We start from the raw sequence: 24,452 nt of genomic DNA, 5'->3' as shown, positions 1-24,452 counted from the left end.
TAAAAAAAATGTTTTTATCATTTGCATCTGCTGATCTGAGTGCTGTTTGAAAGGCTCTTGATGTCCACAGCAGTTTATGAGATCTGTTTTTAAATTTATACAAACCTAAGAGGTGCGTCCATCCTATAAATACACACACACACTCACAAGTCTTTGAGTGTCTGTTATCCAGTGCATGGCAAGTTCAGCCGTCCATGCGTTAATTATTAATGTGTTGTTCTATAAGCTCAGCAGCTTGTCTGCTTCGGGGTAAGTGGGATATTTCACCGTCTCGATCTTCTCCTTGACTTTATAGGACGGATAGAGGCCGGTGCGTCCCAGTTTGCGGTTGACCCCTTTAGAGTAGCCGTCCCAGTGGTTTCCGGCCACTCCGATGACGTCTCCGAGCTCCAGCGGGATGTCCTCCGCCGTGCGAGCCTGGTGCGGGTAGATGGCGATTTGGTTGTGCGCGTTCTGTCCACCGAAGTAGTAGATGTCGTCCAAAGAGCGGAAGAAAGCCGAGGCGTCCGGATGAAGAGTCTGCATGATCTCATACGCCACACGACACACCTGATAGAACCAGAAGAACAAAGTCAGAAATCTGTTGGGCGGGAGAAACTAAAAGTGACAAAGTAAAATTGCAACTCTTTACAATAAGTTTAATATTAGTTAATGCATTAGCTAATATGTATGGAGCCCCCCCCCACACACACATATATGTAACCATGGACCACAAAACCAGTCATAAGGGTCAATTTTTTGAAATTGAGATTTATACATCACCTGAAAGCTGAATAAATAAGCTTTCCATTGGTGTATGGATAGGATAGGACAGGATATAGGACAATATTTGGCCGAGATACAACTATTTGAAAATCTGGAATCTGAGGGTGCAACAACATCAAAATATTGAGAAAATAGTCTTTAAAGTTGTCCAAATTAAGTTCTTAGCAATGCATATTACTAATCAAATATTAAGTTTTGATATATGTACGTTAGGAAATGTATGAAACCTTTACTTAATATCCTAATGATTTTTGGCATACAAGAAAAATGTATAATTTTGACCCATATAATGTATTTTTGGCTATTGCTACAAATATACCCCAGCGACTTAAGACGGTTTTTTTGGTTCAGAGTTTATGTAACAAATTTTTTGTTTCTTAGTCATCTTGTTTTAAATCTTGTTTTTATTGAATTAGTCTTTAATTAAATTTGTTCAATGTGACCACAATTTACTAAAACGAGGGAACAAATGATTAATTTACTGTACTGTACTACCACACTACATATAGGCTATTTACATTTATTCATTTAGCTGATGCTTTTATCCAAAGCGACTTACAATTGCTATATATGTCAGAGGTCGCACGCCTCTGGAGCAACTAGGGGTTAAGTGTCTTGCTCAGGGACACATTGGTGTCTCACAGTGGATTCGAACCCGAGTCTCTCACACCAAAGGCATGTGTCTTATCCACTGCGCCACCAACACCCCATATTTCTGTATGCAATGTCATGTGCAGGGCTCAGGGGTGGACTGGGGCCAAAAAGTGGCCCTGGACTTTTTGGCACAGATCGGCCCACCAAACCCAGTCCGCAACACACTACACACCATAAATGAGTGCCATATTCTTGACATTATAATTGGTCTTTTCTGGTGTATATGGCAAATAGCAAATAATTTTGAAGAATTTTTACAAGGGACAGATTAATATCACTAAAGTTAAATGCCAGTATTATCAGTCCATATGACACAATGCTCTGGTATCTGGAAGACTTGAATAGTGCAGAATGTGGACTGTTATGGTGCCTTCCTATTGGTCATAAACAGTACTTGTCCTTTTGCAGGAGCTTGACATCTATCATTTTAAGGAATAGTGCTCCAATTGTGGAAGAGAGTATGCAAATTATTTGGATGATGAAAAATACATATAATGTTACAATTTAAAACAGCTGTCTTCTATGCAATTATATAGTAAACAGTCATTTATTATTTCTGTGATCAAAGCTGTATTTTCAGCATCATTCCTCCAGTCTTCAGTGTCACATGATCTTCAGAAATCATTCTAATATACTGATTTACTGCTCAAGAAACATTTCTGATTATTATCAATGTTGAAAACTGTCCTGCTGCTTCATATTTGTGTGGAAAATGTGATACCATTCAGTCGTGGGTAAGATTAAAAAATATAAATTAATATATTTCTTCAACAATGTTGCATTAATCAAAGATTATAGAATACAAAAAGGGACTTTGATTGACAGTAAAGATATTTACACATCACAAAGTACTTATATTTCAAATAAATGCTGTTCTGAGAATCGTTATACCAATAATAAAACCATTATTAATAATTGATCACAAATAATAACTGATAATTAGACTAAGCAACAAATTAGGCAGCATTAGAATGATTTCTGAAGGGACATTGAAGACTGGAGTAATGATGCTGAAAATTACAATACATTTTAAAATATCCTAAATAGAAAACCACTATTTTAAGTGTAATATTTCATAATATTAGGCTATTGTTTTACTGTATTTTTGATGAAATAAACTCAATCTTCTTTCAAATAAATAAATAAAAAGCCTTCATTATTTCAAACTTTTAACCACCAGTGTGTATATAAAACATGCTAATGCATGTGAATTAATAAGCAAATTAAATTTTGATTAGGCCTATAATATAAATCACTTTCCTATGCACAGCACTGGTAAGCAAAAGTCTTCAGATTTACAATGTTCTAGAGTAAGATAGAGAACGATTTTTATAGATTTTCTTAGACACATGGAATCACGGAAGAAAGCAGATTTACATGAACTCTTATCTTATGTCTGCTGAAAACTGCATTATAGCCTACATTGTGACGATTGGAATTACGGCATTAAAATCTGAGAAATTTGAAAAGGCCAGTAGCAGTTTGCATTCCTGAAAATTAATGTTTGCCGTTTAACTAACTAATATTGCTGAATTGTCTTGTAATGTTTAGCTGCTTACATCTTACCGCAGCGAACGGTTAATCCCACCTTCTACATTTTGATTGGCTATTTCAAACATTTTTAATTAGAATTTTTGAATGAAGGATATACGTATTTACTACAATCTGTTTTTTATATATATTACGTAAAGGGTCGGCCCACATTTTACAGCGGCCCACCGGAAAAACTCCCGGTGCTCCAGATGGCCAGTCCGCCATAAATATGCACTAATGATAGCAATATATTTTTTACAGCATTTATTAATTATGTTGTTGTGTTAGTAACATTAATTGTGTACCATTACTGATGATTTTAAAATAATAAAAAATGTTGTTTATAAATGAATCTTTATGAATGAACATGAGGCCTGTTTTAAGACCATTATAGCTCTTTTACCATTTTACCATTATTTTAATACCAAAGCATATTTTCTCTGCCTCAGTGCAGCTTATATGGTTAACTAAAACTAACATTTATTACATTCATTCCTTGAAATAAAATAAGCGTTAACTGAAATTAAATAAAATATATATATTTGTTTATTTCAGCTAATTCCCAATGCAACATTTCTATTCATTTTAATTTAGTTTAACTTGATGTACTGAAATAAACACTAACACTAAAATAAAAATGATATAAAACTATAGACACGCACACACAAACAAAAACTACAAAAATTAAAAAGAAAACAAAAAAAATGTCTAAAACAAATAAAAAAAATATGTAAAATTGGAAAATATAAAAACTTTTTGATAAAAAAATTTGAATAAAAACTAACAGTATCAGTGATACTGAAATAACACTGCATTATTTGTAATGACTTTATGTAGCTACTTTTATGTTTAATAGATTAATTATTGACAGAAGGAGAAAAACAAAGTCAGACAACCATTAGATTAACATTTAGATTAACAAATGCTGTAGAAATAGTGTTTACTGTTCGTTCATGTTTACTAGAATGCTTATGTCATGAGGTGGGTTTGATCCCAGTTTTCTTTTCCTCCCTATTTCTTGCTCTGCCTCTTAAGACTCCTTTTGACGCTGATTTGTTCCTCTATTTCTCTCTGTGTGTTACTAGACTTCTTTGTCAGATTATTGTGCTTCGCAGGCGTTCTGTCAGATCTCTCTCTCTAGACTACTGTTTCTCTGTTAAGTTTTTGTCAAGTACTATCCAGTCCAGTCCTGTCCAGTCCAGTCGAGTGTCTGACCTGATCTCTGCCCAGTCTCCTAGGTGCTTGCGGCCAGTGGATCGTTTGTCTCCGGGCGCAGCCCTTCGGACTATACAGTCTCCTGTGGAAGTCGCCGCTCGCCTCTCTGGCCGGGACCGTTGGCCCTCTCGTTCAAGTCAAGTCTGCTTCTATGCTCCAGTTTGTTTCCGGAGTTATTTTCCTATTCTGCGAATGCCTGATCCGGCTAGCGAACAACAGACTGCCCGAGTTCGTTTTTGGACAATAAATTCTCTGTTTTGACTTGCCTTTGTCTCTGGGTCCCTTCGTGACATGACAACTTAATGTTAACAATTGAGTCCTTATTGTGTAAAATGTCACTGATAAAATAAACAATTATCGATGTACCTGTGAGGAGAAGGTGCAAACCAGGAAGTCAGTCTGGGACAGGAAGTGGATGTCCAGGATGACGCCTCTGAGTGAATTCTCTGTGTAACGGTTATGTAAACTCGCTGACCAAGAAATGGAGTTATCACTGATGAACTCATAGTCTGTATACCTGAAAAACACAAAATACTGGATTTAATTTTTTTACAATTTTAGATCTAATATTAAACTTTAAATATTAGAAGAGGCTAATTTAAGAGGCCAGTTTTGTGGTCCAGGGTCACATTTAGTAAATAAATGCCTTATCAGACACATGTTTTATCATTATATAATTTTAATAAATGTAACAATTGCAATTATACATTTTAATTAATATATTATTAAAATCAAATCAATTTCAAACAAATGCATAACAAATAAATAAGAAATTATAAATACATTTTATTTTTCATGACAATCTTAAAAATAAATTGCACACTATAATTAAATTTTGAAGACTGCTGTGCATAACGTCTAGCTATCACTGTATATATGTGTATTTGTGTAATGTAGTGTGAGCTATAATATATTTGTTCAATTTTCTGAAAGCAGCGGTGAATTGCAGAACACATTTGAGGAAGCTTTGACAGAGCAAAACAAAACCATCTTTCCCTGAACTTTTTTTCTGTTTTTACTGCTGTAACATTTTTCAAAACTGTTGTTTCATGACCCAATAAGGACTCGTAACTCACTTGGTTTTTGCCTCCTGTAACAGCGAGGGGTCGTCGGTGGCCAAATACACTCGTTTTTTATCCACGTGACCGCGTTGAGCCATGTACTGGAACTGTTCCTCCACATGGACCATGTACTCCTCTATGGGGTGAAACGCGGCCTCCGTCCCGACTTTATCTGTCCGTCTGACGTGGACGCTGTAAGAAAAATTGGATTTATCTGCTTGTTTATAGAAACCATTGGGATTTCCCCTCATTTGTTATCTGACAGGTCATAAGTAAGTTTTCTTCAATGCAGTTTGTAGTAGCTATGTTGATTTGCTCAGTTGAGTAAAGTGTGAAGGACAGTGTAAAGAGTTTAACCTGCTTTGCATGATCTATTTGGTGCCTCATTGGAAATCCTACACTGAACTGTAATGCAAACATTAGAGCACAATGGTAGCAACGCCAAGGTCATGGGTTCGATTCCTAGGAAATGCATGAACTGATGAAATGTGTACCTTGAATGCGATGCAGGTCACTTTGGATAAAAGCATTTGCCAAATGCATTGACTTATACATTTATGCACTTAAATAAAGTGATAAAAATGATGAATGAATTTATGCATTTTTTTTGGTTTGCTAAATGCATTATGCATTCCGTATTTAAGCACTTATCAAAACCCATGACATTGGCGTTACTAGTGCCGTACTTTACTGTTCGAGCTACTTATGTAGTTTCCATGAAAATATGTAAATTAAAGGCATTTTCAATGATTCATATCTTTTATTCAAAGCGACTTACAAATGAGGACATGAGAAGCAATCAAAACCAAAAAAAGAGCAATATATATATATATATATATATATATATATATATATATATGCGTGCGTGTGTATTTGTATAATTTTATTTATACTAATTGTTGCATTTAGGCTTCGAAATAGAAGTTGTGTTTGTGGAAATTATGATGATGAACAAAATGTGTAGAAATCATCAACTTTTGTTGCTTATTTTTTGCACCGATCCAAAATCCAATGTTTCAGAAACAGGTGCAACTTATTCACCAAACACATCAGTAATTGCCTATCTCTCTCTTTTCAGCTGATCTCTATGCTTCACTATAGATTTACTCTATTATATTATTTGGGTTATTACATTTCACAGTGCTGTCAAGAGACAATGGTGCTTCCTATGGGGCCGCAATCATTTCATTCTCATTTATTCTCATTAATTTCATCGTGATTGTGAGTCATGTTCACTCTTGTTATCTTGTGCCATCTTTATCTCGCAGTGTTTTATCAGCGAAACACCCACCCAGATGCATCCGCCACGGGCGCAGATAAAAAAACACACACACACGCACACACACACACACACGCAGACAGATGGAAAGAAATGTGAGAAGACAAATAAGACGAGAGAAACACCCACCCAATGATGGGGTGTTTAAAGCCCAGTTTGACACAGGCCTCTTGGATCTCCTTCTCCAGCCAGGCCTGAGGACGGACCAGGTACTTGACGAATTGAGACACCCACCAGACGGACGGGTCGCCGTGGAGACGCTGCAGTCGGGGAGCGAGGTCTTCTGGGATAGTGAGCGGGAGGTACGGAGGTCTGGGGTGAAGACTGTCCACGATGGGCAGCTCCACCACCTGAACATCCTGGTCGTGAGCCTCACCTGTAGAGAAACATATCAGAGCAACCTTTTGATGGTTAATTCAATTATGCAACATGTTGTTCCAAACCTTTTCTACTGCACCCTATCCAACACACAAATACATACACTGATGGTTAAAACTCTAGAATAATCAAGATTTTTAAATGTCTTTCCTTCAGAAATCATTCTAACATGCTGATTTTCTGCTCCGTTATTATTAATAATGATTCTTAGTATTATCAATAGTTTTGGCTGCTATAATGTTTTCATATTTTTTTGTGGAAGTAGTGATACGTTCATTTTCATTATTCTTTGATGAGTCCAAATTTCAAAAGAACAGCATTTATTTGAAATAGAAATCTTCTGTAATATCTATCTATCTATCTATCTATCTATCTATCTATCTATCTATCTATCTATCTATCTATCTATCTATCTATCTATCTATCTATCTATCTATCTATCTATCTATCTATCTATCTATCTATCTATCTTTTTGGACAGAATGTGTCAACTTTCACTTTTTTTTCACACAATTTTGAGAAAAGCTGCTCAGAATTGCAATAAATAAATAAAAAATCTGAATTGTAAGATATAAACTCAAAAGTCAATTACCCTTTTATTTTTCTCATGGCAGAAACAGGCTTCCATAAGTGATGGCATCACTTTCATTTTGCTAGCAGTGAAATAACAGGTGAAATGATACTAGAACAGTTTATTTTTAATTGGAAGAAACATTTCTGTGTATCAGTCCTTTGCTGAATAATATACTGAGCTAATCACAATTCATTCGGGGATTGCAGATACATGCAGCGCTGCCAAAATGGCCAACACAAAGCATTTAGCTGCCTGCTATGTGGAACGCTGCATTGCCAACAATGCTTTCAAGGTAGAAAGCTCAACAGAATTTGGATGAGAGCCACAACATTAGCATCAAGTAGCTCAACCTGGCACTGCTCACTCAACCCATTTATCACCATTTCAAGATGCATGCAAACGACAAACCATCATTTAAAGCAATGCATCTAGCCGAGGTAAAAACAAAGAAAATGTTCAATTTGCATGAGGAAACTCATGTTTTTTAACAAGGCAGCAGCCGCACCTGAAGACAATCGCTCACTCTTATCAGCATCTGTCTGTGTGCACCTGTGTGCTCAAAACAACACCAACACTGCTGCTCCTGCTGCTAAATGATGAAAAATACAGTCACACACATGCTTTTGTGCTGAATTCTCCATCATGTGATATAGTTTATTAGCTAGTAACTGCTACTGTTAGCTGGTAGCTGTTTATGGTAGACGAATGCAAAAACCTGGAGTATTTTATCAAAATATAAAACAGTTCATTGCAAAAAAAAAATTATATTATTATTTAATTTTTTTTTTTGTCTTGTTTTCTAAATCAACATTCAACAAGACCAAGCAAGTGTTTGCTTAAAACATGGAAACGTTTTATTGGAAGATATTTTTTCTTGTTTTAATCATAAACTCACTTAATTTTGATACATTTGTTTATTTAGTTTTAACCACACTGACAGATATTTTTCTTGTATTAAGTATGAAGCCATTTAATTTTGGAATATTTTTTTCAGAAAACAATGCATACAAATTAAGAGTCATTTTATTTCTTAAGTAAAAGTATCTTGATTTAAGAAGTTAAGATATTTAACAAGAAATAATAATAATGATAATCCAAAAAATATATTTATTCAATATTTTTGTCTTGTTTTTCAGTACAAATATCTAACTTAAAGCTGCAGTCTGTAACTTAACTTTTTGGTTAAAAATGATCCAAAATCAATATTTGAGAAAGAACATAACCAGCCAGTGTTCAAATTGCCTTACTACTTTAGCCCGATTCACAACGGTTAGCTTATAATAATGTTTTCTAAATGATTGTTTAAATTATTTAAATGTTTTTTTTCCTCAGCTTGAGTTTACTGCATCTCAGTGGATTTTCATGCTCTAACCATGAATAAATGCTTGACCTGCCACAGGTTTCTCATAAATGTTTGATGCAGATGTCTCGTGTAGCGTTTAACTGCATTAAAGTGTGGCACGCTTTATGTGTGACGATACAAAGTCACCCCTGAGAAATAAAGCCTGATTAGATGTAATGGTGCCGTTTGCATTACGTTGGGCAGAGGAAGGACGACAGCGCGAGAGGACGACAGCGAGGGAAACCCAGAAAGATTTTGATCTGCAGAAATATTCCCAAAGTGCTCCGCAGGCGAGTTTCTTCAAAAGTCGCAGGGTTTCGTGTGCCAAGGTGACCCGTTTCAGCGCTCGCACGCAAAACAAACCGGCTCTCCCTGGTGCTGGAATGACTGGCTCTGGTCTCAGGGCAGAAGTCTGGACACGTCAGATTAAACAGGTCACTTACCCGCAGTCCTTTCACAAACACCCTCCAGAGAAACACAGAGGGACAAAAACACACAGGCCAAGAGAAAGAGCCGGAGCAGCAGGAGCTGCGGATGTTTATTTGGCAGATAAACAGTTTCTAAAGGGAGAGCTCACAAAAATACAAATCATTCACTCATCCTCAGGCTGCAGTTATTATGAATTTAGAATCACTTATAGTTTTTATTATTATCTTGAATCAGTTTTAAATTTGATAATTTTCTTGTTTATTTCAATTAGTTAAAAGTTTTATCAATTTTTGTCAGTATTTTTACACATATATATATACATTAATTGTGGCCAATGTGTATTAAGAGAAAAAATATTTCACATTGATATTTCCCCCCATTTAAAATTTTTATTATCCAATAAAAGGTTAGATTTTTGTGAATTTTTTAAAATAAAAGATCAAAAGGATTAACAATGCACATTAATTTTCACAGCCTTCTTTGATCATATTTACCAAGGGTGCCAATATTTGACTGTAGTATAATTTATATACTGTATATTTAACCAATTTATTTGCCCTTTATTTGTAATTATCTGTGAAATTTACTAGCAATTTCTGAGCGGAAATTGTTTCTACACAGATTTTGTTTCCTTGTGTAGTTTTCTGAAGCCATACGATAGCTTTTGTGTGACGGACAAACCCAAATGTCATTATTTTCAGCTCACAAATATGATGTAAGTTTGTGCACAACTTAAAAATTCTATTATGTTCCTCATATAAATTTAAAATATGGGTGGAAAACAGCACAAAAATCATACGGACACTTTTATGCAGCACTTTTGTACAAAATCTGTCCACATTCACTTTAATTTGAAGAATATTGTGTGAAAGTCTCTTTTTATGTTATGCAGAATAAATAAAGTTTGAAACAACATGAGAGCGAGTAAATAATGACACCAAGTTCATTTTTGGAAAGTTCAACGTTCCTCTTTTTTTCTGTCACAGCTTTATTAGAGGAATGAAATGGTTCTGATTAACCTAAGAGAACTCGAACTGAGTTTAGAAACACACAAACCACAAATTAACCCCGTCTTAAAAGCGTTGCATAGAAACAGCGGCTTTGTTTTAAACGTTTGTTAAAAACAAGTTACGGCAGGTCTGCTAATTATGAGCGTTAAAGCAGCAGAACGTTCTCGACCGCAACTGACAAGCAGCTCATTAAAATTCTCCCTAATAATTACCACACAACAACAGCGGCTGCTTTACGGCCTCTCCACCAGCAAGAGCACATGTGATCGGAGTATGCTTGAAATTTTAATTAGCTAAAGCATGAAATATTTAAGAAAAAACTCCCAAGCCGTTCCCAGGCTTATGTAAGAGCACTCGCAGCTCTTCTTCACACTTTTTGTTTCTGGCGGCTGGAATGGGTTTTGATGAGAATCCTCAGATAATCTATTCCCTCAACAGATCTTCGGCTGTAATAATTAGGACACAAAGAAGACAGGAAATTTTCACATGTCCTCATTAAATATCCATCTTGTACTAGAGCTTCACACTTTGTCTATTTAGTATTAAGAACATTAGAGAAGTGGACTCTAGCTCACAGTAGAAAATGCTGACGCACAAATTAAAAATACAGGCCTGAATTAATTTATAGTGCATTTCATACACAGTGGTGCTTAATTGGCATGAAAAAGAATAAAGATTGCAATCAGTTCACAAGTTAATTTAAAAAGGACTGAAATGAGAGTTATGTTATTTAAAAACACATTCAAATGAATTCGAAGGAAAGCGAAAAACAATTAAATCAATGCAAACAGAGAACACAGATAAATATGAATATTAATTAGGGAGACCTGCAAACATCAATACATTTAGATGTTACTGCAAAACTAAACCAGCAAAGTCTAATATTACACTGGTTTTGCTGGAAATTCAAGAAACAAATTTCTATATTGTTCTTTAAATTATAAATTTAAAACAAATTAAAAATGAAATGCACTACTGTTCAAAAGATTATTTGAACAAGATTCTTTTAAAGAAATTAATACATTTATGCATTACGTTAACCAAAAATACCATTAGCTACATTTATAATGTTACAAAAGATTTCTATTTCAAATTAATTTTGTCCTTTTGAACTTTCTATTCATCTGTGAATCCTGAAAAAAATCGGTTTCCACAAAAATATGAAGCAGAACAACAATCAGAAATATTTTTTGAGCAGTAAATCAGTATATTATTATGATTTCTGAATGATTATGTGACACTGAAGACTGGAGTAATGATGATGAAAATTCAGCTTTGATCACAGAAATAAATTGCATTTTACAATATATTACAAACAGCTATTTAAATTGCAATATTATTACTCTATTTTTTTTACTGTATTTTTAATAAAAAATGCAGCTTTGGTGAGCAAAAGAGATTTTTGAATGGTAGTTTATATTTCAAGTCAATTGATTATTATTATGTTTTTTATTAAACTCAAAACAGTAAAACTAACATTAAAAGCACTATAACTTTGAATGAGCCAAATCTAAAGCGGTGGTAAATAGACACTTTCACCATAACAGAGTCATTATAGTTAACCAAAACTAAAAAATAAAACAACAAAAAACAAAACAAAACATTTTTGTTACTAAAAATGTTACTTATTTAATACAACATTCACATTTTCATTTAATTTAGTGTATTAAAACTAAAAATAAATAAATAAATCTAAAACTAAAATAATAAAAATTAATAAAAACTCTATATTAATAAATATAAATATATACATGTCAAAAACAAAACAAAAATATAAAAAAAATCTAATTTAAAATATTAACAAAAACTAATAGTACAGTATCTATAATAGTGACAGTAACTTTAACAGTTTAGTATGAATGATAGTAAAACAATGACATACGAAAGAAAGAAGTCAGACTTTAGATCTGCTCACTCTGAACACCTACAGCAGACTGACGCTCACCTGACCAGTGTCCGGTCGTGGCTCCGGATCGATCCGTGCAGGTGTCGCTGACGGGCCGGAAGACCGTCTCCCAGCCTTTGGGAGCGTAACGCCAGTTGTGGGACTCGAGGATCAGGACTCTCTGCGTGCCGTAAGCGATCATGAAGCAGTAAACCACGTGATGGAGCTGACAGCCGTATCCACAGCCCTTATTGATGTTACACACCAGCTTACGAGCTTTACTGCAGTCCTGCGGGTTCTGAGCCACAAATCACATACGCAATTACAGTTAGCACTGCGTTTAGATTACATCAATCTGTATCAATAAAATAAAATAACATCAAAATGAAGATGAGAAATGACATACTGTATGCAATTACAATTAGGACTGCATTTTAGATAAAATAAATTTGTAGTATGTGTAAATAAAAAAAAAATTTAGAAAAAAGAAGAGAAATGACACATAAATAAAATAATAAATACAGATGAAGAAGAGAAATGACACATGTAATTAAAATTAACGCTGCATTTGAGATTAAATGAATTGGTCCTAATATAGGAAATATAATAAAATAAAATATTAGGACTGCATTTTGGATTTAATGAATTTGTACATACTCTGAAATGAATGCTAAACTTTAGAAGACAACACAACACAATCCCTTCACCAGGATGCAATGCTTGTTTCCAGTGCAAGCTTTCAGGTTTTATGCAACGATCTCTGATGAGTTCATAGTCTCCAGTGAGAGCTGTCTGACTTCATTATTAAATCACATTCAGTGCATGTAAGCAGGATCTCAAAAAGAGACAAGAGAGAAACACAGACAGAGAAAGAGAGACAGAGACAGAGAGGGACACAGACAGCCCTTTGGAGATTCATATAGTGAGATTGTAACAGTCCCATCTGATGCCAGAAAGACTTTCATGACACGCTTGATGTATTAGATCAACTATTTCATTCAATATTTTTTGTCCATAGGGAAAGACAGAAGGTGAAGGAAATGCTACAGCCATGCAACAGCAGGGTTAAAAACTAAATTAAAATAAATAAAATAAAAGTTTGGGGTCAGTAAGAATAATAAAAAAAACTTTGTTATTGTTATTTTTTATTTATTTATTTATTTTAAGAAATTGTTTTGAGCAGCAAATCAGCATATTAGAATGATTTCTTAAAGGGATCCCCGGGTATTAAGACACGTATAGCTTAATATAATGTAAATTATGTCTCTTATTTAAATATGTAATAGAAAACCCATGAAAATGTTATAAAAACAAAATCTACATTGTTTTTGGACTATGGGGGGGCGCCATTATTTTATGTGCACAGTACATTCTGCGTCGATGAAATCAAATGGTTGCACTCGGTGAGCTACTGGCCCTCTTTGGCTTTTTACCGCAGCACAACTCAGAAAATAAAATATTGATACGATACCACATGTGACTTTTGTTTGTTATTTTCAGTAAAAAAAAATTCCGAGCTGTCTATTTCAAGATGTGTTGTGGTAAAAATAGCAACAGGTAATGCTAGTAGCTCACCGAGTGCAACCATTTTACGTCATCAGAATAATGGCGCCCCACATAGTTCAAAGTTTTTTTGTGATTTTTTTAAATAACTTAATTATTTGATGGGATTTCTATTACATATTTCAGTAAGAGACATAATTTACGTTATATTAAGCCATACAAGTCTTAATACCCAGGGATCCCTTTAAGGATTATGTGACACCGAAGACTGGAGACATAATACTGAAAATTCAGCTTTACATCATAGGAATAAATTGCATTTTACAATATATTCACATACAAAACACTTATTTTAAAGTGTAATAATATTTCACAATTTTACAGTTTATACTGTATTTTTAATTATATAAATACAGCCTTGGGGACAAAAGAATCCTTTCAAAAACATTAAAAATGTACAGACCTCAAACTGTACTCAAACTTTGAATGAATGAATGCGTGGAAAAACAGTATGTCCAGCTATAGACAGGCTCTAAAAGCTGCCAGGGCAGAGCATATCCGCAAACTCATAGATAATAACCAAAACAATCCAAGGTTCTTATTTAGCACAGTGGCTAGATTAACAAATAAACAGACGCCACCCGATCTAAATATTCCCTCACAGTTTAATAGTAATGACTTTATGAATTTCTTTACTGATAAAATAGATAACATCAGAAATACAATAAAAAAATTTAAATTAAATTTTTTTTAGAAAACGTTGTGTCTGCTCAATTGTGCTCCTTCTTGCAAAAAAATTATCTCTATGAAGAATTTCAGTCAGAATCGTAGTACAGAAACTGCACTTAAAATTACAAATGACTTACTTCTTGCTTCAGACCAAGACTGCATCTTATTGCTAGTATTACTTGATCTTAGTGCTGCGTTCGACACTATAGACCATGATATACTCATAGATCGCTGACAAAACTATACTGGTATTCAAGGGCAGGCTTTAAGATGGTTTAAATCATACCTGTCCGATCGCTACCACTTTGTTCATTTAAATGGAGAGTCATCACAATTATCACCAGTAAAGTATGGAGTACCACAAGGATCTGTCCTAGGTCCTCTGCTATTTTCAATATACATGTTGCCTCTTGGTAATATTATTAGAAAATACGGGATTAGTTTTCATTGTTATGCTGATGATATTCAACTATATATCTCAACAAGACCAGATGAAACTTCTCAACTAAGCTAATAGATTGTGTAAAAATTTTTAAAGATTGGATGACCAATAATTTCCTCCTATTAAATTCAGATAAGACAGAGATATTACTTATTGGACCAAAAAACAGTACACAGAATCTCTTGGATTACAATTTGCAACTAGACGGATGTACTGTTACGTCCTCTAAAGTAAAAAAATCTGGGTGTTATATAAGACAGCAACTTGTCCTTTGAAAATCATATTTCCCATGTTGCAAAAACAGCATTCTTCCATCTTAGAAACATTGCCATTGCTTCATGACCTCTAGACTGGACTATGTAATGCACTGCTAGGTGGTTGTCCTGCATCTTCAATAAACAAGCTACAGATAGTCCAAAATGCAGCGGCTAGAGTTCTTACCAGATCAAGAAAATATGATCATATTACCCCAATTTTACAGTCTCTGCACTGGCTACCTATTAAGTTCCGTATCATTTACAAAATATTATTACTTGCCTATAAGGCCCTAAATGGTTTAGCTCCTGCGTACCTAACTTGTCTTCTACCACGCTACAATCCAACCTGCTCCCTAAGGTCGCAAAACTCTGGACTTTTGGTAGTACCTAGGATAGCAAAGTCCACTAAAGGAGGTAGAGCTTTCTCACATTTGGCTCCCAAACTCTGGAATAGCCTTCCTGATAACGTTCGGGGTAAACATCCCGTGGTAACTAGGAATTACAGAAGCTTCAGTCTGGATCCAACCCTTAAATGATCTGAGATGACCGAACACCTGAGGAAAGATAATGCCAACCCCTCAGAGGACCTCAGAGGATGCCAATGCTCAGAGTCAGACAACATACAGAATTACCAAATTTTGCCATAAGTTAAACATATTAATAATAATAATAATAATTTGTTACATTTATATAGCGCTTTTCTAGGCACTCAAAGCGCTTTACATAGAAGGGGGGGAATCTCCTCAACCACCACCAATGTGCAGCATCCACCTGGATGATGCGACGGCAGCCATATTGCGCCAGAACGCCCACCACACACCAGCTTACTGGTGGAGAGGAGACAGTGATGAAGCCAATCAGTAGATATGGGGATGGTTAGGAGGCCGTGATGGTCAGAGGCCAATGGGCAAATTTTGGCCAGGATGCCGAGGTCACACCTCTACTCTTTCCGAAAGACATCCTGGGATTTTTAATGACCACAGAGAGTCAGGACCTCGGTTTAACGTCTCATCCGAAGGACGGTGCTTTTTACAGTACAGTGTCCCCGTCACTATACTGGGGCGTTAGGACCCACACAGACCACAGGGTGAGCACCCCCTGCTGGCCTCACTAACACCTCTTCCAACAGCAACCTAGTTTTCCCAGGAGGTCTCCCATCCAGGTACTGACCAGGCTCAACCCTGCTTAGCTTCAGTGGGCAACCAGTCTTGGGCTGAAGGGTGATATGGCTGCTGGCCATATCATATTATATCATATCATAATATTAAAGTTCTGCAATATATAAATATATTGGGGAAACTTAAATTCCTGTAGAGCTGCTTTGCAACGATTTGTATCGTAAAAAGCGCTATACAAATAAACTTGAATTGAATTTAATGAATGAATGAATAAATAAATAAATAAATAAATAAAAGGTTGCTTGAAGGAGATCTCATATTAATTATAATATTACAGTACTAATAACTGCAGTTATTTGGGCAGTAATTATGATTATCATGTTACATATTTGCCAGAGATGAAGTGATTCTGTGTGTCCAGCAGAGGAAGAGTTTAGCTGTCTATATTTCCCTTTAGAAACACTTTTTCATTTTTATTGTGCCATGAGTTACGATATGAGTTACAATAATCGAATTCTCTGGCGGCTCTTTTACGTTAGTGTATTTGTCTGGGGATTTTTTTTGAGTGAAGGCTATATAGATTTTACTCTTAATCCAAATTCAATAGTGTTGGCACAGAGTTTGCTATGGCAGCAGATGAAGCACTCTCATCTCAAAAAGCCTCAAAGTGCTGCCTGAGCATAAAACTGGAGCAGCATACGCTTGCAAAAATATACTGTGACGGTACTATGGTACAGTGATGTTATGGAAATCAGCCATTAGAGAGTATTTGATGCATACCATGGTACTGAATGATAATCAGATTTATGAAAATAATATTAAATATAAAATAAAATAAATTCCATGAATTCAGATTTAATAAAATAAAATAAATGTGTTGTTACTATGTTACAGTGATATATACAATGGCACTGAATGATAAAATAAATCAATAATATATTCAACAAAATAAAATAAAATAAAAAACAGACTAGTTTAGTCAGGCTAACTCATGGCTTACCATCTAAACCAATTGGAAAGCAGTTTAAACGAGCCAAGAGACCAGATAAACCAGTTTAAACGGGCTAGTTACACCACAGGTATCATCTGTAATGAGCAGCTAGATGTTCTGTTAAATAAAGTGGGATCTTCGATGATTCATTTGGATTGACTTGGCAATCTTCTTCTTGCTTCATTGCAGAAAACTAATTATGTATGATCATATGAGTCGAGATTCAAAAGATCCCGCAACGTAACTTTGAAAATATACATGAAAATGGTTAAATAAATCAATAAAAGACTGACTTCAGTTGATCTTACACTTTGATTTTCATTTGTGGTGGTTTATAAAGAAAATCAATCTCACAAACGGCATCGATATTTCCTTTTACCAGGCTTTTAGTGCTATTAGACTGGCATGAAGTCATGGATCTCAGTATAAAGAGATCGGAGGGAAAAAAGAAACGGTCCCAAAGAGGGACAACGGTACAGAGGGAATCAAATCAGAAAAGATATTTAATTAGTGTTGTTCCCTGAGACAAACATCTTTATTGCTTCTGCACATAATTCAAGTCTAAAGCCTAAATTGATTAGTTTGTGTTCCAAACAAGAACGATTTCTCAAATCATGTCTTGGTGAGGAGAGTGTGCTGTTACTAAGTGATTACACTTAGCATAACGGACAATTAATTAAAATTAAATTACATTTTTTTTAATTCGACTTAAGTCATAATTTCAATTTTTTCTCATAACTTAATTTAGACTTTTTAAGACATGCATTTTTTTTTTATTACGGAGCAGAAATGGGCTTCCATATGTTTTAACCATATTTTGAATTAGACATTGTTTTAAAGGAAATGTCCAAAAACGAGATTTTTTTTTTTTTTTTTTGATTAAACTTGTTATTGACTGTTTTCAGTACTGAATGAAATATTAGACTATTTAGATTTTTAGATAGTTTGGACTAGATTTTTGTATTTAGACAAAAAAGACTTTTCAACAAACTGTATGATTTGATGATATGATTCATTTCTGGAGCACAAAGTGCGAGAGAGGAAAATGTATCATTAATGAATGTTTCCATTAAATATTAAGCATAATATTAAGATAATGAGAAGAATCATTATTAGTAATTGAGTACCAAATAAATGAGCAGAAAATCAGCATATTAAAATGATTTCTGGAGGATTATGTGACAGTGAAGACTGGAGTAATGATGCTGAAATTCAGCTTTGATATTACAATAGAAAACTGTTCTTTTAAATTGTAATATTTCACAATTTTACAGTATTTTAGAAAGACTAACAGCAGGAGGAAGGGTCGTTCTGTACCTGCAGGAAGGAGATCCGGTTCTGCACCAGCGTGGAAAGATCTCTGGCCTCCTTCTCTCTCCAGTCTCCTGCTCCGTCCGCCTGACTGAGATCATGCAGGTCGGTCATGATGGTTCTGACAGAAACACACAGAAGACACTCAAACATCCTCCTCTATCAGCTGACAATGAATCTTTCATTATTGATTACTGAAAAATGACATTACATTAGTGAATATTCATTGATTCTCCTTAATGGGATATTTTGATCCCATTTCTACCTCAACTATTTGGGTTTGAGGCATCGTTTTGAACAGAACTATGAAATCAAAATAATCCAATCCTGTCAAACCAAACTGAACAAATGCTATACTAAATCATAATATCATATGAAATCATAAAAGAGCAGCATGATCATTCAGCCCTTTTGTGCTCCACAGAAGAAATAAAGTAATACAGGTCTGAAACATGTAAATGATGATCATTTTATTTATTGCATGAATTATTCCTTTAATAAATCTCCAAAAGCTCCAAACACAATTGAGTTTTAGACACTAGAAATTAATTTTGTTAAAGCGTCATTTGCTAACTCAAACAGACGAGCATTTGCTGAGTTTATGAGGAGTTTAATTATTACTTCATCAATGAGAGACTCCTCAGGGAGCCGTCTGCTGGAAAACAGCACTGCGTTAAATGTGTATCGAACGCTTCTCTTTGTCAAAATGGAAAAACAGGTGTGAATGTGCTGATGGAGCGTCTGAGAGACACAGAGATAATGAGATATTGACAGCGTCTCTGTCCGTAATTAGTCTAGCGGGTGATAACTCAAAATTAAGTGCTGCTATATTTCTATTACAGCACTATTAGTGTCTGGACCTGTTTCATAATAATGAAACTAGAAACGCGCATCAATTCTTCATCATCCAACTCACCAAAAACAATCCTGAATGTTATTAAAGCCGTCAAGAACATTCACAACTCACCCCAAAAACAGAAGAATACATAAATAAATTATGCTCTGCTTTAGGAATATTAAGATCTTTTGCATTTGACAATTAATTATATGTATTTCCACAAAAATATAAAGTAGCTCAACTGTTTTCAACATTGATAATAATCAGAAATGTTTCTTGCGCATCAAATCAGTATATTAGAATGATTTCTGAAGGATCATGTGACGCTGAACACTGATGCTGAAAATACCGCTTTGACTCACAAGAATAAATTACATTTTACAATATACTCAAAAATAAAACAGCTAATTAAAATTTTAACAATATTTTGCAATGTTACTGTTTTTCTGTATTTTTTATAAAATAAATACAGTCTTGTTGATCAAAATTATATAATTATAATTTAAAATACATTTATAAAAATATAAAAAACATACATATACATGTGTGTGTTTATATTTTTATTGTATAATTTTGTTGTACATTTATCTTAATGTTTAAAATATATATAAAAAAATATTTTATGTATTATTATTCATATACACATATATATATATATATATATACACACACACACACACACACACACACACACACACACACACACACACGTATATATATATGTATAAGTATATGTATATGAAAGATCATGTTCCATGAAGATATTGGAAAATTGGAAAATTTCCTACCATAAATGTTGAGTAAAAATATATATATATATATGTATGTATGTATATTATATATATATAATTTAGTCTAGTACAAATAATACCATAATGTATGTTTTAATTAAAGGCAATACAATAAATACTCATGTGGTTCATTAATTCTTTATGATTTCAATAAAACATTTTTTTCTTATTTTACATTAAAAAAAAATATTTTACATTTTTTTCTTATTACATTGAAAAGAATTCAGAGGCTACATGTGCTATTACCACAATGCAATAAATCGGCTTCAAAAAATAGGCTTTATGTTCTTGTATTGTTTTGACTGTGACAATATGACCTAAATATGCTTTGAGAGAGATAGAAATTGTTTCTCCAAGACAATAATAAGGTTAAATGAGAGCAAGTGAAGTCCCCTGGTTCTCAGCATGTCTCATTTGTGTCTCTTTTAATTTCTCCAAAACTTGAATGAAACCTCGACCAGATTCCCCTGAGGAACAAAAGAGCATCAGTGAGCAACAGCGTGATCATACTGTATCTGACCTCTGTTGATGGCCGAGGTCCTGCAGCAGCGTCTCAGTGTGTTTCTGTCTGTCTGACGGCTCCACGTGACTCAGCTTCTGTATCTCGCTGCGAATAAAATACCACAGCTCTTTCACTCCGTTCTCCACCTTCCTCCGCAGTTCCTCCTGTTCTCGACCAGGACCAACTGACAAAGAGAAGGGAGATTCAAAAGTGCTTTAATTAGGCAATAATGTCTGAAAGGCTGTGAAGATAATCACAACTACACAGCCTCAGTACACAATGTATCTAGTTGACTTACCAGCTATTACTGTTGACACGTGTGTTTTATATAAAAAAGATGGCAAGAAGATCTTTAGTCTGTGAGTTCTTGAAGAAAATGTGAAAGGTTGCAATTGCTGTTGATCTTCCCTACTTTTGCTCTTATGTAATAAGTCCATTTCAGTGCTTTTCAAGAAACACCTGGGTATAATCTCTCCGGGACAGGTGACCCTGAATGAAGGATCTGTTCCAAATCCTAGTGAGCTGCCCTGCTGTATCCCGTATACATGGGCAGCATCCTAACTGAGATGGAACCTCAGAAGTGACTCATTTATGGCTCGTTTCCACTGAGCGGTACGGTTCAGTACAGTATGGTACGCTATTATTTCCGTTTCCATTGTCAGAAGTTGTGAATGGTACCAAAATAGCAAACTGTACCGTACCACTTTTTTGTACCCTTCCGTTGGGGTACCTAGCATACCAAAAAGGTGGAGCTAAACTCACTGCAGATGTTGATTGGTTGAAGGGGATACTCGTTCCGCTCTGTGGTCCATGTTGGGCTTATTTACATCAGAGTGCGCAAACACAAAAAAATATAAGTGTATTTTATGATTTTATATATTCACACAGAAAATAGCCATTTCTCAACATACGTTCTTGCCTGTTCTTGTGGACTTGTGAAAGGTCATTGCCCAAAAACCTGCGTAATTTTCAAAATATTACTGTTATCATGTCATGAAATTTAGTTTTAAGAGTTTTTCAGGCGAGAATGTAGTTGTTTAAAACTCAAATCTGCGGTTTATTTATAAAGATAGCGCCTATTTGCTATGCCGATTTCGGAGCTCCCCGTGATCACCGGGCGCTCAGTGCTCATGTGTCCACATAGAGTAGCCTTACGCACGGCTAGTCCTTCCGACATTTGCCGCTGGCTCTGATGTCTCTGTAGGGATTAAACATGAGATACAATTAGTTTTGGATATATTTAACAGGCATTTGTGGTCTTATGAATCTATTATTTGTTCCTGGTCATATCTTTTTGGCTGAGCACAAAAGTTATGTTTAATTTTATATATTTATTTTGAACTTTACCGTAGTACAGGGCTGACTTTGTAGCATACGTTTAACTGAATTGTTTGCCTTTGTCTTTATTTCCTCTTATATAAGCCTCTTATACTTTGTTCATATACTTTTATAATGGCTATTATTGTTCATTAAAACTGACATTTAACAAAAAGAGGCAGAGTTGTGCTTATTGTTGCGCTTTATTGTCAGTCGCTACTTTCCAGCATACACCACGCCTATCAAGTAAGGGTACTGTTGGCAGTGGAAACGCAAGCTGGATCAGGGTGTTCCGTCCCGAATCGTATCGTACCATACTGTACTGACCCGTACTGCTTGGTGGAAACGAGCCATTAGATGCTCTGCATACAGTAGGACTCACAATCGTTGTGTTACCAAGCTAACAATGTGATACTATACTAAGCATAAAAATACTGAAATATTGGGTTAGATTATTATAAAATATATACATTTTAAAAATGCTTCAGTGTTGAATGAACTATTATATTTGTAGTTTTATAATTTAGACTTATCAAGACTAGTTTATTTATTTAGGCAAAATATTATATATTTACTGTAAATATCAGTGGTGTCACTGTTATATACTCACAGTTACAGTGCTGCTCACTAATATTAGCCCCCTTGGTAAATATGAGCAAAGGCGGCTGTGAAAATAAATCTGCATCAAAATAATTTTGATCTTTAATTCAAAAAATCCACAAAATACTAAATTTTCATTGAAGTAAAACAACTGAAAGTGGGGGGGGAAACTCACATTATGAAATAAATGTTTTTCTCCAATGCATGTTGGCTACCATTATTGACACCCCTAGAAATTCTTATGAGAAAGAAAATCTCTGAAGTATATTCATATTTAAATTTTTTTTTTAGCACACCAGGGTCATTATGAACATGAAATTGTCCAGCCATGACTTCTTGTTCCACAGGATTATAAATATGAGGAACACAAAGGCCAAATTCCCTTACTCGTCCATCACAAGGAGTAAAACCTAAGATTATAGTTTTGATGTGCAGAACAAAATTGTTGAGCATCGCAAAATAGAAAGTGGCTGTAAGAAAATAGCTAAAGCATTGGAAATCTCCATTTCCACCATCAGAGTAATAATTAAGAGGTTCCAATCAACTAAAGATGTTACAAATCTGCCTGGAAGAGGACATGTGTCTGTATCGTCCTAATGCACGCTGAGAAGGAGAGTTTGAGTGGCTAAAGACTCTCCAAGGATCACAGCTAGAGAATTGCAGAGATTAGTTGAGTCTTGGGGTCAGAAAGCTTAAAAAAATATATCGAACAGCACCTACATCACCACATGTTGTTCAAATGGGTTTCATGAAAAAACTCCTGGCTCATCCAAAAACAAACTCCAGCAAATTCAGTTATCTGACACGACTGGAACTATAAATGGGACTGGCTTCTATGGTCAGATGAAACATAAAAAAGAGCTTTTAGGCAGCAAACCCACCAGATGAGTTTGGTGCAAACAGAGATAAAAAATACCCCATGTTCACGGTTCAATATACTGCTGGATCTTTAATGTTGTGGGCCTGTTTTTCTGCCAGAGGTCCTGAACATCTTGTTCAGATGCATGGCATCAAGGATTCTATCAAATACCAACAGATAAAACCTTACTGCCTCTGTTAGAAATCTTATAATGGACCATGTTTGGATCTTTCATCAAGACAGTGATTCAAAACAAACATCAAAATCAACACAAAAAGATGTCACTGGGCACAAAATTAAGCTTCTGCCATATCCATCCCAGTCCTCTGACCTGAACCCTGTAAAAAATGAGTGAGGTGAACTGAAGAGAAGAAGTACTAACATGGAGCTGTGAATCTGAAGGATCTGGAGAGATTCTGTATGAAGGAATGGTCTCATCAGGTGTTTCCTATATTTTACAAGAACAATGCACAATTAAAAGTAATTGCACCAGATTTAGCTAACAGCTAATTTACATCTGCTGTCCCTGGGCAGGTAAAAAATTAAATAACATACAATATTACATATACACCACATAGAACATCATAATACATATATCCACAAAAGTAAAAAACTATATATAAAAAACACAAGACTTACAACACAGTCATTAGTGGTTGCAAATTTGTTCTGATAGTATCCAGTGCTTAAGATTAGTTTTAAAAACTGTGTATCTGTCAATGCTTCAAATGTTTGTAGGTAAAGAATTCCATAACCTCACTACTCTAACCGAGAACGCTGTTTGACCAAAGGCGGTTTTTCTATACTGCGGTACTAAATCTCCCCGAGCAGATGCTCTTGTCCTACCGGCACTGCCGTTATATGGGCCAGGCATCCCCTAAGAGGAGGCGGAGCAAGATTATGGATAATTTTGTACATCAGGCATACATCACTGTAAAATACAAAATTATCAAAATTATCAAAATTTAACTTTTTCAAAATAGTACAATAATGGTAATCCCTTGCTTTTTTTTGTCTAGCACTTTCAAAATTTGTTTATAAAGAGAGTACACAGGCTTAAGTGTGTTCG

General features: G+C 34.9%; 1 protein-coding gene across 1 annotated transcript in view; it reads right to left on the bottom strand.

The window, feature by feature from the left end:
• Positions 1-219: 219 nt before the first annotated feature.
• LOC306843432 (alpha-(1,6)-fucosyltransferase-like) overlaps positions 220-24,452 on the bottom strand; it is a gene marked incomplete at both ends in the record, with an annotated part of 42,525 nt that continues 18,292 nt past the window's right edge. The window contains 7 exons of the mRNA XM_079374929.1: positions 220-549; positions 4,534-4,684; positions 5,244-5,420; positions 6,637-6,883; positions 12,186-12,423; positions 18,483-18,597; positions 20,626-20,791. Of these exons, the coding sequence (XP_079231055.1) occupies positions 220-549; positions 4,534-4,684; positions 5,244-5,420; positions 6,637-6,883; positions 12,186-12,423; positions 18,483-18,597; positions 20,626-20,791 (1,424 nt within the window). The remainder of the gene's footprint in view (positions 550-4,533; positions 4,685-5,243; positions 5,421-6,636; positions 6,884-12,185; positions 12,424-18,482; positions 18,598-20,625; positions 20,792-24,452) is intronic.

Source organism: Barbus barbus (assembly GCF_936440315.1).
Source record: "Barbus barbus genome assembly, chromosome: 24".
NCBI classification, from domain to species: Eukaryota; Metazoa; Chordata; class Actinopteri; order Cypriniformes; family Cyprinidae; genus Barbus; species Barbus barbus.
Note: the sequence above shows the minus strand (reverse complement) of the source record. Positions and strands in the feature narration are given on the sequence as shown.